This window comes from Sitophilus oryzae, unplaced genomic scaffold (assembly GCF_002938485.1).
Source record: "Sitophilus oryzae breed Bouriz unplaced genomic scaffold, Soryzae_2.0 scaffold_682_pilon_pilon, whole genome shotgun sequence".
In the NCBI taxonomy this organism is placed as follows: Eukaryota; Metazoa; Arthropoda; class Insecta; order Coleoptera; family Curculionidae; genus Sitophilus; species Sitophilus oryzae.
The window spans coordinates 1304550-1322392 of NW_022147287.1; the positions used below are offsets into that span (position 1 = coordinate 1304550).

The 17843-nt window shown below is 31.7% G+C and overlaps 1 protein-coding gene across 1 annotated transcript in view; it reads left to right on the top strand.

The window, feature by feature from the left end:
• The window catches only part of LOC115888021 (inositol hexakisphosphate and diphosphoinositol-pentakisphosphate kinase), an 80373-nt gene that overhangs the window by 6484 nt on the left and 56046 nt on the right, over positions 1–17843 (top strand). Inside the window, 9 exon segments of the mRNA XM_030907587.1 lie at positions 327–524; positions 4020–4251; positions 4550–4704; positions 10239–10340; positions 10956–11154; positions 13143–13416; positions 13741–13929; positions 14340–14425; positions 15522–15662. Of these exon segments, the coding sequence (XP_030763447.1) occupies positions 327–524; positions 4020–4251; positions 4550–4704; positions 10239–10340; positions 10956–11154; positions 13143–13416; positions 13741–13929; positions 14340–14425; positions 15522–15662 (1576 nt within the window).

The following is a 17843-nucleotide window of genomic DNA, read 5'->3' on the forward strand; positions in this document are numbered from 1 at the left end:
AGTTTTTGAGATGAAAAAAAAATTAGAAAAATTCCTTTTAACATATTTTAGTATGGGCGGCTATACGCTTGCTATACGTGCCTCCCGGCGCCAATTTTTTTGTCTAATAGCCCATATGATTGCTGTTAACTTTTTACCAAATATTAATTTTGTCCCAACGTTACTTGTTACTGTAATTAACCCACTGTCGAAATATGATGCAACACTTGGACAGTTTAAACAATTTTAAACAATTATTGTAAATAAATAATACTAATTTTTTCTTTGTCTCGCATTTAAATAAATAAAGAACGGTCAATATTTCACACTGTCAATCGCTTATTTAGGGGGACTTGGAATTATGCGATCCCAGCAACCCGGATCTGGACCCCCAAGAAATGGACGATGGGGGCAAGGTGGTCATTGTGGGCGTGTGTGCCATGGAAAAAAAGACCCAGAGCAAACCCATGAAGGAGATTTTGACCAGGCTGCAGGATTTTGAATACATTAAAGTGATCGTGTTTCAGGAAGACGTTATCTTGAATGTAAGTTATTTAAATTAGTTTTATATTTAATACTTTCGTATAAGTTTATACCAAATAAACTTTTACTCGCGTGATTAAGCTTGACCGGCACAGCGTTGCCCACTATTATATATTTTCTTTTAATCAAAATATTTTAGAAAACAAAAATAAATTAATTATGAACAGTTATTATTTACATCAACAAAAATCACCTTCTTAACAGGTCTTAAGGGACATAAAGGGCCATTACGACGGCTTTCCCGTTTAAAATATTCCAATAAAGTTGCAATGAGTTTTTTACGGCTATTAAACTATCTTGTACACTTAAGAGGTCCATTAAAAGAGGTTCTAAAAAGAACAATGTTCGACTGCAAGGTCTGCTAGTAAACATTTTCAAGCTTCAAGCATCACAACATTATTTATTTAAACCAAAAACTCGTAATACAAAACCAAAGTGTCATAACGAATGATAATGTCAGGAAATAAATAAATGTGGCAACTTGAAATTTTTTACAGCAGAGCTACCACCTGAATCCACAGCGCGAAATTAAATTCCAGTTAATTAGCCGGGCGCCGGATATGTCCATGGTTGGCAACATTGAATTTAAAAATTGCGCTCTCGATGACGTAACTAAAAGTTTAGTTGATATCAAATATAGATTATTCTTTTATACAGGGTCGCTTTTATGTATGGAAACGGTCGATTATTAGGTAAAATATAGGAGGTACCGCAAAAAGTTGAATACAAAAGTTATAGGATTTTTAAATATCTATTAGTAAGTAATAAATTTAAGTATACAGGGTCGTTCATAAAGTCGTGGCACATCAAAGTTTTATTTTTTTAAATAGAACCCCCTGTATATTATTACATATTTCAATTCTTCCTTCAATTCTAAGCAAAAATCGAAATACACACAATGTACCCCAAAGCCGTTTCCGAGTTATTGACTTTTGAAAATATCACTTAACAATTCGATTTAATTAATTTCGATGTGTTTGGTTTGATTTAATGATGCTATTCTGCCGAAACTGTGATACTGTTGTAAAGGATTTTTAAATTCCTATAGCTACTAATAAATTTAAATATACAGGGTCGGTCATAAAGTTGTGTCACATCAAACTTTATTTTTTTTTAAATGAAACCCTTTGTGTATTATTGTATATTTCAATTCTTCCTTCAATTTTAAACAATAATCGTAATACACAATGTACATAAATTGAAGAATTGAAATGTTAAACGAAAATTTTGTAGTTTCTACACTTGCTATACTCTCATTTTATACATCTATAAATGCTAACTTGAGAACTAATTAGTAGTGGGAACTATCGAATGAATACTATCGAAACATTCGATAGTTGCAATTCATTCGAATAATTCGATAGTTAGTAAGAAAGCATTCGTTGTGAAAAAAACTATTCGAATAAAAATTATCGAATAGATCCGTCATCTGCCTTGAAATATTGTATTCTAGTAATTCGGCAGCAAAAACCATTCATTTATAAAATTCATTCATTTATGAAATTCATTTATTCGTCAGGATCGATTATAATAAAATATTAACTGAATTTTAGTTGTCGCCCGGCGACGTAGGTTTCTTTCCGAGAAACCTGACAGCGGTTGGTGGCAATGCTATGAAAGAAGCCGGCATCTTTGATTTTTTGCGGAGTCAGATATAGATAAGGACACATTAATTTTTTTATTGAGGTGCTAGTATTTACACAGAAAATACATTATGAAGGGCGCTGTTGCCATATTTTGGTATTGGTTGATATTAGCAAAGAATATTATTGTTTGGCTTTAGTTAGTTAGGGTTAGTATGTCTATATATTCTGCATTTTTTTTATTAATATTCTGTTGTTACACTGCAATAATACTTGTTATTTTGGATGTAGGAAAATGATTTTTAATGTTTTTAAGCAAAGACTGGTTTAATAAATAATAATAACAGTAATAATTTGTTACACCTATTAACAACAAAATTTAAAATCATTTAATATAAATATTTTTTTTAAGTAGTAAAAAAATGTAAACAACAAATTAGATGTCAAAATTATTTATATTAGATCCTATTTAAAAATAATATAGTCTCTAAATTTTTTGTGTGTGGCAACGTTGGTTTATTAAATAATAATAATTACAGAACTAATTTGTTATATTAACAACAAATTTTAAAATCATGAAATATAAACATTTATTAATTTTCTAAGCATGCAGTGTAATGGAAGGAAAATATAAATACAAAATTAGAAATCAAAATTATTTATATTGGGTGCTTTATATTACTATTTAAAAATTATATTTACTTTTACTGGCATTTACTTTAAAAAATAAATGAAATATTTCTTCTCAAAAAACTACATGTAAGAGAATTAGCAGAAACAAAATACAAACATCGTTAACTTTTTTTTTAAATTGGCACGTGTAAAACTTTCATTTTAATTTTCTCACCCCATAGTTTGAGTTCGATAACCATTTACTTAACCACATTACTTAAATATGATTATTAAGTTCAACTAATTCATATTATTAAAACATCTAAAATACAAATATGTATTTTTAAAATTAATTGTAAGTTCATTTATATATTGTTCATCTCATCTCTCTTAAAAATTGCTACTTCTCAAAATTTCCCATTAAAAAATAGACCATATACCATATAAAATTAAATAATTGAAAGATCGGACTACGGAAAACCACACAAATTTTCGGAAAAATTTTGACCACCTGCACATGCACACAATCGTCAATAAATAAAATTAAAAAATAACTACTATTTTAGTATCTTAACTATTTTAATAAACGCAAAAATAGCACAGTATTTATACGGCGAAGTTATAAAAATTTGGAAGAACTAATAATGCACTGACGCATACAAAAAATCAAACGAATACTAAATTTCATTTATCAAAAGCATTCGATAGTCGTGGCTCAACGATAACCATTTAGTCGCACGGCGAGGTTGTCACATATGCTTTAGTATACAAATGAATGAATGATTTTATTCGAATAAAACCATTCGATAGTTGAAATCATTCATTCATTAACCATTCGATAGTCTAATTCATTCGATAGTTCCCATCGCTAGAACTAATGTCAAATATTATTAAGTATCACAGTTTTGACAAAATGGCATCGTTAATTGAAACTGAACATATCGAAATTAATTAAATCAAATTGTTTAAGTGATATTTTTAAAATGTGTGTAATTCGATTTAAGTATGAGGTACATTGTGTGTAATTCGATTTTTGTTTAGAATTGAAGGAAGAACCGAAATATGCAATAATATACAGGGGGTTCCATTTAAAAAAATGAAACTTTGATGTGCCACGACCTTATGACCGACCCTGTATACTTAAATTTATTACCCTTTATTACCCGCTAATAGATATTTATAAACCCTATAACTTTTATATTTAACTTTTTGCGGTACCTCCTATACTTTACCTAATAATCGACAGTTTCCATACATAAAAGCGACCCTGTATAATGTTACATAATTTTTTTTTTCTTAAAGCAACCTGTTGAGGAATGGCCAGTCTGTGATTGCCTCATTTCATTCCATTCCAAAGGGTTTCCATTAGACAAAGCGATACAGTATGCCCAACTACACAACCCCTACGTCATCAACAACTTACACATGCAGTATGACATTCAGGACAGAAGAAAAGTATACTCAACGTTAGAGGCTGAAGGCATTGCCATTCCTAGATATGCAGTTTTAGATAGAGACAGTCTAGATCCAAAAGGTAAATGAATAAGGCTCTCTAGTGATTTTTGTACAGAGTGTTTTATAAATTTACGACACAATTTCAGAGAAAATTTTAATTAATTTATATTGAACTATACATATTATTAAAAATTGTATTTTATATTAATATATACTTTCCCCAGCGAAAGAATACACGACAGTGCAAGTTGTTACATATAATTTTAATTAAAATATAGATTTTCGCAATAATATTTTCTCTGTTTGGACATATTAGATACTCGTATTTTTAAATAGCATTTGATAAAGTCGCTACATAGGTGCTTTACAATTTTTAGATCATGAATTGGTTGAATCGGAAGACCATGTTGAAGTCAACGGTATCATCTTCAACAAACCCTTCGTCGAGAAGCCTGTATCGGCGGAAGATCACAATATTTACATTTATTACCCTACTCAGGCCGGCGGGGGTAGTCAAAGACTATTCAGAAAGGTAGGTGTCAAGTGTCATTAACTAAAAGGGTTGTCACGATGGTTGTCAACGAGACTGTCATCCATTATCTGCTTTTTTAGCTTTTCTTATTTAGCTTTTGTTTTGTTTCAAATTTTATAAGTGATTTTATATTCTCCTCTGCGGTTTGAGAGTGTTGGTGTTTTAAATATTATTTTCATTGGGATAACTAAAAGTAAATAAAACACAAAATTACAATAACTGCACCAATATTTGTCATCTATTATATGTATAAGGTTAAAAAATTTAGTTGAAAGAAGTTTTGGCATATAGGGTCAATGAGGAAAATGCATGTTTTTAAATAATGGTTTTAAAAAATAGTTCATATAATTACAAATTGAACAAAAAAAAATGATATCGGTTAAGAAATGCCTCTAATATAAAATAATTAAATTTTGTTAATTTCAGTGGCCGGGCAAACGCTCTCTACCGCGCCTTGCCGCTGTGACGTCACCCGCCGTTTTTCTAGTTGAGTGGAGCCAGACGCGTGTTTATTTTACACAGTTTGCTTTTAAACAATGTTGAATCAGAGTCAAAATTTTAGTTATTTGTGTTAATTAATACATAATTAGTAATTAGTGATATTTATAAATAGTAATGGATGAGCGAAAACAGAAAAAAATGGTCCAAGGCAATGAGAAGAGATAAAAAGAAAAACGTTAAATTATCCTCTATTTTTACGATTTATTGTTGTGAAGATCATTTTGATGTAAGTTCATATATTTATGTATATTGTCTTACATAGGTATATGAAATTTGAATGTACAGGGTTATTCATTATATTTTGACACCCACATACAGCCTTAACTGCAGGTTTTAGAAGAAAACATTACATAAAAAAAGTTGCATGGTTTTTTATATACTCTCTTTTAAAATTAATTCTAGTTATACAGGGTGTCTCAAAATAGGTGGTCCAGAAAATTGTAGGTATTTTTCGCTTTTCAACTGTCAATATTTCGTAATTTTAATTAAATTTCCTATAATTTCGTAAAAAAACCTTTAAAAATAACAAAGGTAAGGGGGTGTCAATATATAAAAAAAAACTTTCTTTTTCACGCTATGCTCTGGAGTTATTTTTCCACATACTAAACAAATATTTTTGTCTCTTTTCACTTCTACATAACCTACAGCATTATCTCCATACGTCTCCCTACCTGATCTGAAAAATAAGTTTATAACATTAATTTATAACTATATGTTTGTAACAGTAGGTACCTACTTATACTTAAATATGCCTCAGTACTGCAAAGAATAAATGTTACATACCTCTCTGTTTTTTTCCTCGTAATTCAGCACCAATAAATTGGGAATTTGTATTTATAAAAGCAGCCAACATAAAAGCATCGACTTTTGGCAAGTTATCTGATTGTGCTTTTACAAACCTGGAATCTGCCATTACTTAAAAAATTCACACATACAAATAATAACTCCACAAAAAAGCATAAAAAGCTCCTTCAATCAACGCTACCAGCAACAAAAATGCCACCTAAATACGTACATAAACGGAACACATCTGGCTGCTGCTGGCCATCGCGCGTCGACGAGAACGGCGGATGACGTCAGGCCAATAGAATATCGTTTCAATTCGCGAGGCGTCGTTTGCGTTATCCATAGTATTTTAATGGCCCGTTTTATAAAATTGTGGTACTGCTTTCAAGAAAAAAGTTTTTTTTGCATTTATACATATTTATTCTAATAAATTGAACAGTTTCTGGCGAAAAATAAAATATATGCATCTTCCTCATTATTAAATAAAAGTTGAAAAGTTAAGCTATGCTTGGACAGTATGAGTTTATCTTTTTATCAAAGTAAGGCAAATATTCTGTGCAATAGAACACATAAAATGCATGAATTAAATAGACGAGCAGTACAGTTAAACAGTAGCGGGCAGTAGCGATGGTAAATTGTGTCTGGGTTCATAAGAGCCAGAGTTCATAGTAGCTACGGTAAGGCAACGTGGGGCAATTGCCCCACACTATAGTCTGTCCAACGACAAAATCCTTGACAGTGATAGATGTGTCCGTCATTTTAATTTCAAGGTAGTTTATTTTATTTTACAAAGAAATAAGTAACACATACAAAAATCTATAAAAAAAACTATTTCTTACTTTCAAACTTCAAGAAACTTCCAGCATTTATTATATTTATCGATATAACTTAGTATTGCACAGGAATAAAAGTCTGGTCAAATCAGACTATAAATAAACAATTTCTGTATTTCCATTTTCCTTGTATGTGTTGAGTCAAAATCAATCAGTGTATATTGATTGATATCTGTCTTTTACACATGTCTATGGCTAACAAAACATTTTACGAAGCGTACGTTGCCTAGAAGTGGGAATTCTAGTTCTTTGAACCATAAAATAATTAACTAGAAAGAAGTGTCAACTCTGTGTTAAATCGTGGAAACACGATACGCCACCGAAAGCCTTCGTTGTCGTCTGGAGAACTAACTTTCCAATTGACAGGTTGACATGATAAGGACATGATGGCTTAATTTTCATTTCCGTTTCCGGTTATTCAATGGCGGGGCCTCTTTCAGTTCAAATGTATTTTGTATTTTTCTTTCATAAATAAAACCAAAATAATTTATTCACATATATTTATTTGAAATATGGAACAACGTGACTAAATAAATATAAAAATATAGAGGATTGTATTGTTTCAATACCAATTAGTTAATTATATGCACTTTTAACGTAAATTAGTTAAGGTATAAGCATGACTTACAGTAATTTGTAAATAAACACACGCATTCGCAAACTTCAAGGACAGAAAACGGACACAGGAACATGAAAACGGGAGCCTTATACAAAAACCTGAAAACAGAAAAACAATTTTTTTATACAAAAATTAACAATGTAAAAATATCAATAGGTATAAAATATAAATAAACTGTTTAAAAAAAGCGTCCATTATTCCCAAAGAACCTGGCTTATAAATCAAAAAGATGCAAAAAGAGACTTTTAGTCGGATAACATAATCAGATTATCAGTCCGATTTATTGCTTTATTGACAATAAATCGCACATACTGGAGATAACTAATGTTGGCTATAGTTAAAAATGATCTTACCTTGCTGTAAATTGTTTCCATTTTCAAAAAAATCGCCGATCAAAGAGATTATAACACCATTTTCTTGCATCTAAAAAATGTAAAAACAGTGTTTATTTACTACCTATTTTTGATATACATGGGACATACCTACTACTGCAGAAACGTCATTTTCTCCAGGATTCTTCATGTAATACATATTTTATATACTTTATTACCTTTATATTTATAAATTTCAGCCGAAATATTAAACTGAACTTCCAAAACGAAACTAAACGGAATGAATTAAAATGGCGTCGAATATTTTCGAATTTGTTCTAGAACAAATCTGAAGTTGTCTCTGAAACTGAAATCTGTCAATTCTAAACTGTGAAGTTAGACAAAAACAATGCTGTCCTTGTCTAGGCGGCCATACTTGTCGTGAGGAGAATGACAGGAATGACACTAATGACTGTTTCCAATTTTCCTATTTCACTGTCACCCCCCTGCTTTGAACTAGGTCTTTAGTTCACATTAGTTCCCGTCTAACATTGACATCTCCGTTGCTTGCTCATGGGTTTCGTTATAAGTCAAAACTATTGAGTATAGAGGTGGGGAGAAATATCGTCGTGCATTAAAAAATGGTCAAAAAAAAAGGAAAGACTTAAGATGGCACTGCTGTAGCAAAAACCTAAAATTTAAAATATGCGCTGAAAATTTTTAGAACAGGGAATGATTATAAAAGACAAATATTTGACGTGAAGGCGCGGGTTTCAAAAAAATACAAATTTTATTTTTATATCACATGAAATAAATTATCGATTTTTATTCAGCAGCAATAGATTGGACCTTTAATATATAAAAATCATTGTTTTATATTCTAAAAAATAAAAAAACAAAGCTTTTTTGGGTAATGTTTGGTAATGTTACTTTTATTCTGTTATCTATGGTTACTTTTAATTTTTTAGATTTATGCGTCATTACCGCCACTGTGGTGATTTTGTGAACCCTTATTATTCCCATTTTTGTGACCACTTTTTCAAATAAAGTCCTGTAAGAGATATTTCTCTACACTCCATAGTCAGAACTATTTACAGTATAATCTGCATAATTTTTATAATGTACGAAATATAACGAGACGTCTAATTGCATATGTTTAAAACTAAATATAGGTAAGTTTTATTGCGAATAAAAACAAAGAATTATAAAAGAAACTCAAATCAATTGAGGCAAATAATAAAATACCGTATGATCGAAAAAAAAACGGCGTCCAGTTGGCTTGGAAATGACGATCGATGACATTTTCTATATAATTTTACATATAAAATGACAGCGATCTTCATTTCATAGCCATCTCTGACGCCGTTTTTATTCGATCATACGGTATATAATATTGGCACATGTGTAGGTGAAGCTAAATGATAAATATGAAGGTAAAGTTTTCTCACTTATTTTACGAAATAATTTATTTTGCATGTTTTTGTGTAAAAAGTCAGAATATCAACTTGTTCTATAAGATATTTCTTAATAATTTTAGGCACCTAAAGTGAAACATTCCTATAAAATATTTAAAGGATCAACTAAGAATTAAAAATAGTATTCACGACAATTTTCTGTGGTAATTACGCCAGCCGCGGCAGTAGACAAGACCGGATCCGTCGTCGTCGCCTTGTATTATATCTCGGATCTGCGAACTGAATAGATTCCCGTGAACTAGTCTTTTAACTAGTTCCTCTCAGTTCTTCCGGCGGTAACATACGGCTGGCACTTTCATTCCCGCCTAGCATCGGGCTGGTCGGTCCGTACGTGAACTAGACTTTTATTTAGTTTCTCTAGTTCCTCTTGGTCCGGAACCGATAACATACGGCTGGTACTCCCCACTCCCGCCTAGCATCGAGCTACGATCGCGTTGGCCGATCCGTCGCCGTCGTATATTATTATATATTGGTCCCCAGAATAGGTCCTGAGGAACTAGTCCTTTGAGAAACCGGGAACTAGTTCCTTTCGTTCCGAGGTCGGAATAGTTCATTGGAACGAGTTCGTTCACTAACTAGACACCTCAACGTTGCCGAAAGGTATCTTTTAGAGTAAATATATTAAACTAGAAGATACTATCACAATAGCATTGGAAGTTTTGCCTGTTTAATAAACATGGCTTTTGCTGACAAAAACAGCTTTGTTTACATAAAATTGTATTTTAAGTATCGTCCGTCAGTAAACGTTTATTTGTTATTCGTAGGATCGATATCAGTAGGGTAGTTATGTGATGCATTGTTAGTCCAGTAATTATTCAGGCAATCTTTTCAGTTTAATGACACTTGAGCAAAACATTTTGTTCGAAAAATAAAGCTAAAAATACATTTTCATCTGTTGTGTTTTTTCGTGTGGTTTGTCAGGCGTACTAACACTACGTTCCTGAGTATTCTATACCTAAGACACTATATAATTTAGCAGGTAGTTCATTTGAGCGGTATGCTTTTGCAGATTGGCAGTCGAAGCAGCGTGTATTCACCGGAATCCAGGGTGAGGAAAACTGGCAGTTTTATTTATGAGGATTTCATGCCCACAGACGGAACGGATGTGAAGGTATACTTTTATGTATTTACTTTGCCCTTTGAATAAACAGATTAAGGAAGGAGTATAATGCTATCATGTATTCATGAAAGGTAGATGGATAAAGGGCCCTCGGGTGGTGATCCATAACAGTTCTGTTTGACGATTCATTTGACCACATTTGAATTTGATGGATTTGTCAGTCTTAATCTTTTTATTTAAAGACTTTTTCAAAATCAGTGGCAAATTATGGAAGTGTATGAAAGAAAATTGGTCACATACTTAAAAAAATATTTTAATCATCTCTTTAATTTTATCCCCCAGTTATTATCTGAGCTAGAAACTTTATTAAAAATTCAAATTATAGGGTGTTTGGTCAAAGAATGGCCAAATGGCACTTTTTGGGATTGCCCCCCTTCCATTAATTATTCCAGTGCAAAATAACTGAAGTATATGGTGGCCTTTAGCAGTGGCGCAACTAGACACACACTTTTAGATGGACTAGAGTTTTTTTTTGGGTGGGGGGTCACTATAGCCTTTAGAATGTTACAGACCTTTTAAAGAATATCATATCTGAGAAACTTAAAATATGTCTGTCATGTGATTAATTTTCTTTGACGCACTACTAAATAAACACTTTCTGTGAAGGTGTACACCGTCGGTCCAGACTATGCCCACGCCGAAGCCAGAAAATCGCCAGCTTTGGATGGAAAAGTGGAAAGGGATAGAGAAGGAAAGGAAATTCGATATCCTGTAATTTTGAGCAACGCCGAAAAATTGATATCCAGGAAAGTTTGCCTGGCTTTCAAACAGGCGGTGTGCGGATTTGATTTACTTAGAGCTAATGGTAAGATCCAAACGTTATAGAGCGGAACATATGCATTAAAATCTCAAAAGTCGAATGTTGTGAATTTATTTAATGTAAATGTTGTAATTTAAAAAATTATAATATATCAAGGGTTAAGCGTCATTCAGATTTCTCATGTCAAGAAACTCCCAGTCACCAATTTTCATCTAAATATCTAAATATTATTTTCATCTAAATATTATTTGGAAAAGATCGAAATAAAAATGAAACTTCTACACCCTGTATCTTCCAAACTAAGCATTTTAGGACATACATTTATACGAACTTTTTTACTTAATTTTATCTGCAGAATATGATGCCCAAGTGTCCGGAATACAGTTCGGACCACCCTGTATATCTACAGGGTTGTTCACCACATACGACACGGAGTATTGTAGCTAAATGATTAGATTTTTACATATTGTAAGTTTTGGGTTCGTTGAAGGACTATTAGAGCTACAATAATTTAAAAATATTTTGCAAGATACAGAGTGTCCCAAATACATAAAAATATCAAAGATGTATTTTTTTAAATGGAACACCCTGTATATTATTACATTTTTAGTTTCTACGATTAAAATAAAGGTAAATTTGATTAAGGTTTACCGTATTTTAATCTTACGGTTTTTGAAATATTTAGGTTTTTGTTAAAATACAGTAATAAACTTTAATGTATTATTTCTCTAGGCGTATTTAAGTTTTTAAAACCAAGTATTGTACTGAAGTATTTCTATTTACTAAATTTTGTGTTGCAATAATAAAAGTTATACTACCTTATACAGAGTGTCTAAAAATTGATTTTAAATAATTACTAGCTTTAAACGGCAATAACATGTTTAATTTAAATGGACACAATTAAGTATGTAAATAATTAATATTTGGGCGGAAATAATAGTGGTGCATTTAATTAATGGTATACCCTTTTATAAAGATTTAAATAGTTTTCTTTTTATATACAAATGGGCTAGTAATATTATCGTCTTTAGCACCTGTACACTTGGTACATTTTGTACATTTATTTGTTGCTTTAAAAACAATTTAAAATGTCAATATTCCATGGGTATATTGATAAATGAGCACCAAACTATAGGGCAATGCATTTTCTACGAATACTTGAAGGGATAGGTAAAAAATGGCATAATACAATTTGATAGACAATTAAATTGTTCATCTGATTATCCTAAAATATACAGGGCGTTCCATTTAAATTAAACAAGTTATTCGACAACAATAATTACGAGTCGTTTAAAGCTACAAATTATTTAAAATAAATTTTTAGACACTCTGTATGAGGTACTATTATTTGTATTATGGCAACACAATAACTGATCAATAAATAAACTTCAGTAAATATTTAATATTAAAAACTTTGATACCCTTGGAGAAATGAAGCCTTAAAATTTTTACTGCAATTTTACAAAATTGAAAATATTTCAAAAACGGTAAGATTTAAGTGTGATAAACCTTGATAAAATTTACTTTTATTTTAATCGGAGAAACTAAAAATGTAATAATATACAGGGTGTTCATTTAAAAAAATAAAACTTTGATATTTTTGATTTATTTGGGATACTCTGTATCTTGTAAAAATATTTTTAAATTGTAGCTCTAATAATCCTTCAACGAACCCAAAACTTAAGTTTGTAAAAATATAATCATTTAGCTACAATACTCCGTGTCCTATGTGGTGAACAACCCTGTATATTATTTTTTGTAAATTTACATACAAATTTAACATTGTAGGTAAAAAAACTCAGTAAACTTGCGTTTTAACTGAGTTTACGTAAAACAGACCGTTTTTTCGTCTGCACCCAAGGTTTTACTTGATACGTTTTGTCTGAACCGGTAAGACTGTCAGAGGTAAAACGTTAGGTGTAGACGGGGCTTTAGTATCTGCATATTCCAATATATTTTGATGCATATATTCCGTAATTTAGATATGTAATGATTGATAGCGTGCTTCTTTAATAATACAATACATTTTATAGGCAAGTCGTTTGTTTGTGATGTGAACGGCTTTAGTTTTGTTAAGAATTCGAATAAGTACTATGACGACTCGGCAAAAATACTGGGAAACATGATATTAAGGGAGCTGGCTCCCACCTTACATATACCGTGGTCAGTACCGTTCCAACTTGACGATCCGCCCATAGTACCCACCACGTTTGGTAAAATGATGGAACTGAGATGCGTGACGGCTGTGATAAGACATGGCGACCGAACGCCTAAACAAAAAATGAAGGTCGAAGTTCGCCATCCCAAGTAAGTAGTTTGTGATTTTTTTATTACGCGAAAAATGTTTTTTGAAAATTTGGAATTTTTTGAAAATGTTTTAATTTTTTTTAGTTAAAAACGTAATTTCGTGATAATATGGCAACATAGATAGTATATTAAATTTACAATAAATAGAATCCAGAAAAGATCCAGTGGTTCTCAAAATTTAAGCGAAAAATCAGGTTTTTTTTTAGTTTTCAAAGTAAAATATCTCTGTTAAGTGTAGTGAATATTAATGATGGCCATTTCCAAGCCAACTTAACAACTTTTTTTTCATATGGTACTTTAGTTAAGTTATACTTTATTTGACAGATTTTTCGAAATATTCGATAAATATGACGGTTACAAACATGGCCACGTAAAACTTAAGAGACCTAAACAACTACAAGAAATCCTGGATATTGCCAGATCTCTCCTTGCCGAAATACAGCAGCACGAAGCCGATCCAGAAATCGAGGAGAAACAGGGTAAATTAGAACAGCTTAAGGCCGTTTTGGAAATGTAAGTATAAATGTAAACACGTAGGGAATGATATTGCAACTCCCTCTTAACTATTTTTGGCCAATAAAAATTACTTTTTCTACTTATTTTATTCTGCACTGATTTAGTCCAATTACTTTATTTTTTTAACCTCTAAAAGTCTTTTATATTTCTATTTTTTGCATATATTCAACTAATTCTGTCATGACATACATCAGCTATAGTCTGTTCGGCGAAAGAACATATTATGACCACTGTGACAATTTTCTGTCATTTGTAAATTCTAAAGTAGATTGATTTTTTCCTGTAATTTCTTGTGTTTTCTTTCCAAATCATATATTCTCTCGCCAGATAGGCTATAGATGCAGCAACTTATTCAATGGGACATTTGAACTACTATCTTTATCTAGAACGTTATGCGGCTTATTTAGGTACGGGCATTTTTCGGGCATCAATAGAAAGGTTCAAATGAAGTACCAACCGAAAGGCAGGCCTAGAGGTTCTAGTTCCGATGATGGTAGGTAGTTTTTGTGAATTTGAATAATGTCTTGTCACAATTTAACATACGGATCGAACATACCATCCTGGTCACTTCATCTGCGTGGTCTGTATTTTAATGCATGCAACAGAGAGAAATATAAATAACCACTTCACAGACAGAGAGACAAAATAAAAAGCGGCAAACAATGTTGCCGGTTTTCTGATTAGTCATAGCGTTTTCGCGCAACTTTTTATCCGTAATTTTTTTACTCCAGCCCGTCAACATAGGAAGGTCGTACGATAACAGACGTTTTGCACTTTTTTGACAAGTTTAATATAACCTTAATAAAAATATAATAGTACAAGAGCTAGCAACGTCGAAAAACGAGAATTTTAAGAAAGCTGGTTCTTTAATATATCTTCTGCTACGCTCTCCTGTCCATAGTGCGGGCCGTCTGGCTGCCGGTTGACTACTGCGGTTCATTACTGCGCATCACATCTGTACAGGGTAGATACACCATTTTCGTGTGTTTTATGGGATTTCTCGTTTATGAGTAGAGATACAGTGATGCGATTTTCACATTACTTTGCTACTTTCTCATGAAAGTAAATATGCTACACATATATTTGTCCTAGCCTCCTTAGTTCCTGAAATACAGTTCGAATTTGTGATGCGCAGTAGTGAACAGATGTTGAATACAGATATGGATGCGCAGTAGTGAACGCAACGTCTACCGGCAGCGAGACGGTCCGCACTCTGTTAGGGAGGGCTTAACAAAAGATATTTTAAAGATCCAGCTTACTTAAAATTCTTTCTCGAAAACGGTGCTAGCTCTTCGACTATAAGTAAAACAGCGAAATCGTTATAGAAATGAACATATAAAATGACACCAATTACAAGCAAATCGAAAAGCCGATGAACGGAGGCATGAAAATGCAATAAGTTTAATAACTGCGTAATTTTCTAACCAATCAAAGTGTTTAAATTCAACCAATAAAATTAATATCGTATCATCATATCGTCGTATAACTGATGCATGAAAATCAAGCTTTACACGAGAAATCCAGATCACGCAGTTTCGATGACCAGATCGGTATATGGGATCGAACTTAATTTCCACCATGTGTTTTAGTAGATAAACCTGCCGAACCTTCCTTGGTCCTGATTTTGAAGTGGGGTGGCGAATTGACTCCCGCGGGCAGGATACAGGCCGAAGAACTGGGCAGGATATTCAGATGCATGTATCCCGGAGGACAAGGTAGACATTTTGCCGGTTGGTATTACGCTTCTTTCTCCCCGTTTTATTAATTGTTTAGCGCAATCGACAGTCTGCAAATAGTGACTTACTCTGAATTATAATAGTATCAAATATTTTAGTGTCATCTGTTAAGGCTTTGTAGAGATGATTGTTGTGTACTGGACGACAAACATAACGTTACACTATAAGAAATAGTATAGAGAAATCAATGAAAGTTGGCGTACACGTCATCAAAGACGTCGATTTCTAATAAATAATAATTCCTTTGAAACTTAGAGCGCCCTTTTTCCTTTTTCTTGTGATCTTATGTTGTGGTTATAAAAGACGGCACGCTGTCGCATCAAGTAAACGAATTGGCAGGTGAAAAAGACTTTATGTTATGAATATTATGAATTTCCATCTAGATTTACTACCTTTATACAACTATCAGTAGTAGAATAAATAATAAATAACATAAAATAAGCTCCGTAAAGACTGACAAATCCATAAAATTTCAAATCAAATTCAAATGTGTCAAATGAATCGTCAAACAGAACTGTCAAGGATCCCCACCCTAGAGTGCTTTTTCCGCCCACCATGCATGAATACATGGATAGCATTATGCTCCTTTCTTAGTCTTCTTATTCAAAGGGAATATTTAAATGACTTAAAATTAAGCTTCTTCAAACATTGCCGATATTTTTTTACTATTTCTCCAAATATTTTGGTACTTATTTGTTTTTCATCTTCCACTTCCACTCACACATCTGCCTAATAACTTCATTTAATTAGAATTAGATTGTGTAATAATCGTAGACTAAATAATAATGCAGATTTAAAAAAAATATTTTTATACAAATCGCTTACAAAATTACGAATTATATTTTTTGACACTTGTCAAAAGTCAAAGTAAGAAAAGTACCCGTGGCAACATTGCGGCGTGCATTCGTAAAATATTTTGATGGTGTACACACCAACCTTTATTGATTTTTCTATACTGTATTATCCTCAAAATTAATAACCATCTGAATTATATTGTCCTATGTTTACTATAAAGTTGTAAAATTCGGTAAGAAATGCTATAAAATTTAATCATTGTCAAAATATCTTCTGTCAAACAAAATGTCATAAATACCCACTTAAGTATACATAATATTAACCCTGTATAGGTAGAAAGTGAATTTAACTCTTTTATAGGAACAAATATTCTATTCTGATTGGTGTTTTCTTATACACAAGTTTGTATGAATTTACTATATTCAAGTTTGTATGAATTTTACTCAATAATTGTACGTCTCTAAAGCTTTATTCAGAACCTCGAAATTAGTGAAATAAATTAGTGGTTTCAATTAGCGTAGAAGTGTGTCCCTCTAATTTTAATGTAAGCATTTAGAACGTCAAAATTAGGGCAATAATTTAGAGTTTTTTTTGACACTATTTGCAAACTGTCTTTCATAATATTAGAGCATTTTCAGTTTGACCAATCGAATTAATTTAAGTTGCGATTTTTTCGTTAATAATTATATTTTTTATATTTTTTTTGAGAAGTTTTCTCTTAATTTTGAATGCAGTTTTCTAGTTTTTATTTATGGAAACGAATATATTATTAATTTATACAGAAATAAAATGAAATAACTGGTGACAGGGCGCGGTAAGTAAAGTAAGTAAACTATAGTCTGTGAAACGAATAACTTTGAATTTGACAGTTCCCGCGGGCTTTTCTAGTGTTAGTTTTATTAGGTTAGCAACTTGCGGCCATGCTGATGCCGTCTCTAATAGAACAGCCCCGGAGCGAAATTTATGACGTCACGCTAGTTAGATACTACGGATTAATTATGTTGTAGAATGATGGAAAACATAATTATTCCTCGTATATCTAATTTTTAGGATTATATTCGACACTATTTTTTTCATATGACATAACACTGATGAAGGCTATAAACGTTAGCTATAAAAAATTTTAGAATAATTTTACATATAAAATGACAGCGATCTTTATTTCATAGCCTTCGCTGACGCCTTTTTTTCTATGATATTGTATTATTTGCAAATATAATTTTTCGAACATTGATGCTTGCAAAATATACATATAAATTTTGTGAATGCAAATAATAATACATCACTATTAGTAGATATTGAATATTTTTTGTTAAATTAGATCGATTTTCAAAAACCAAAATTTAAAATATATTTTACATATTACCCATTATCTTATGT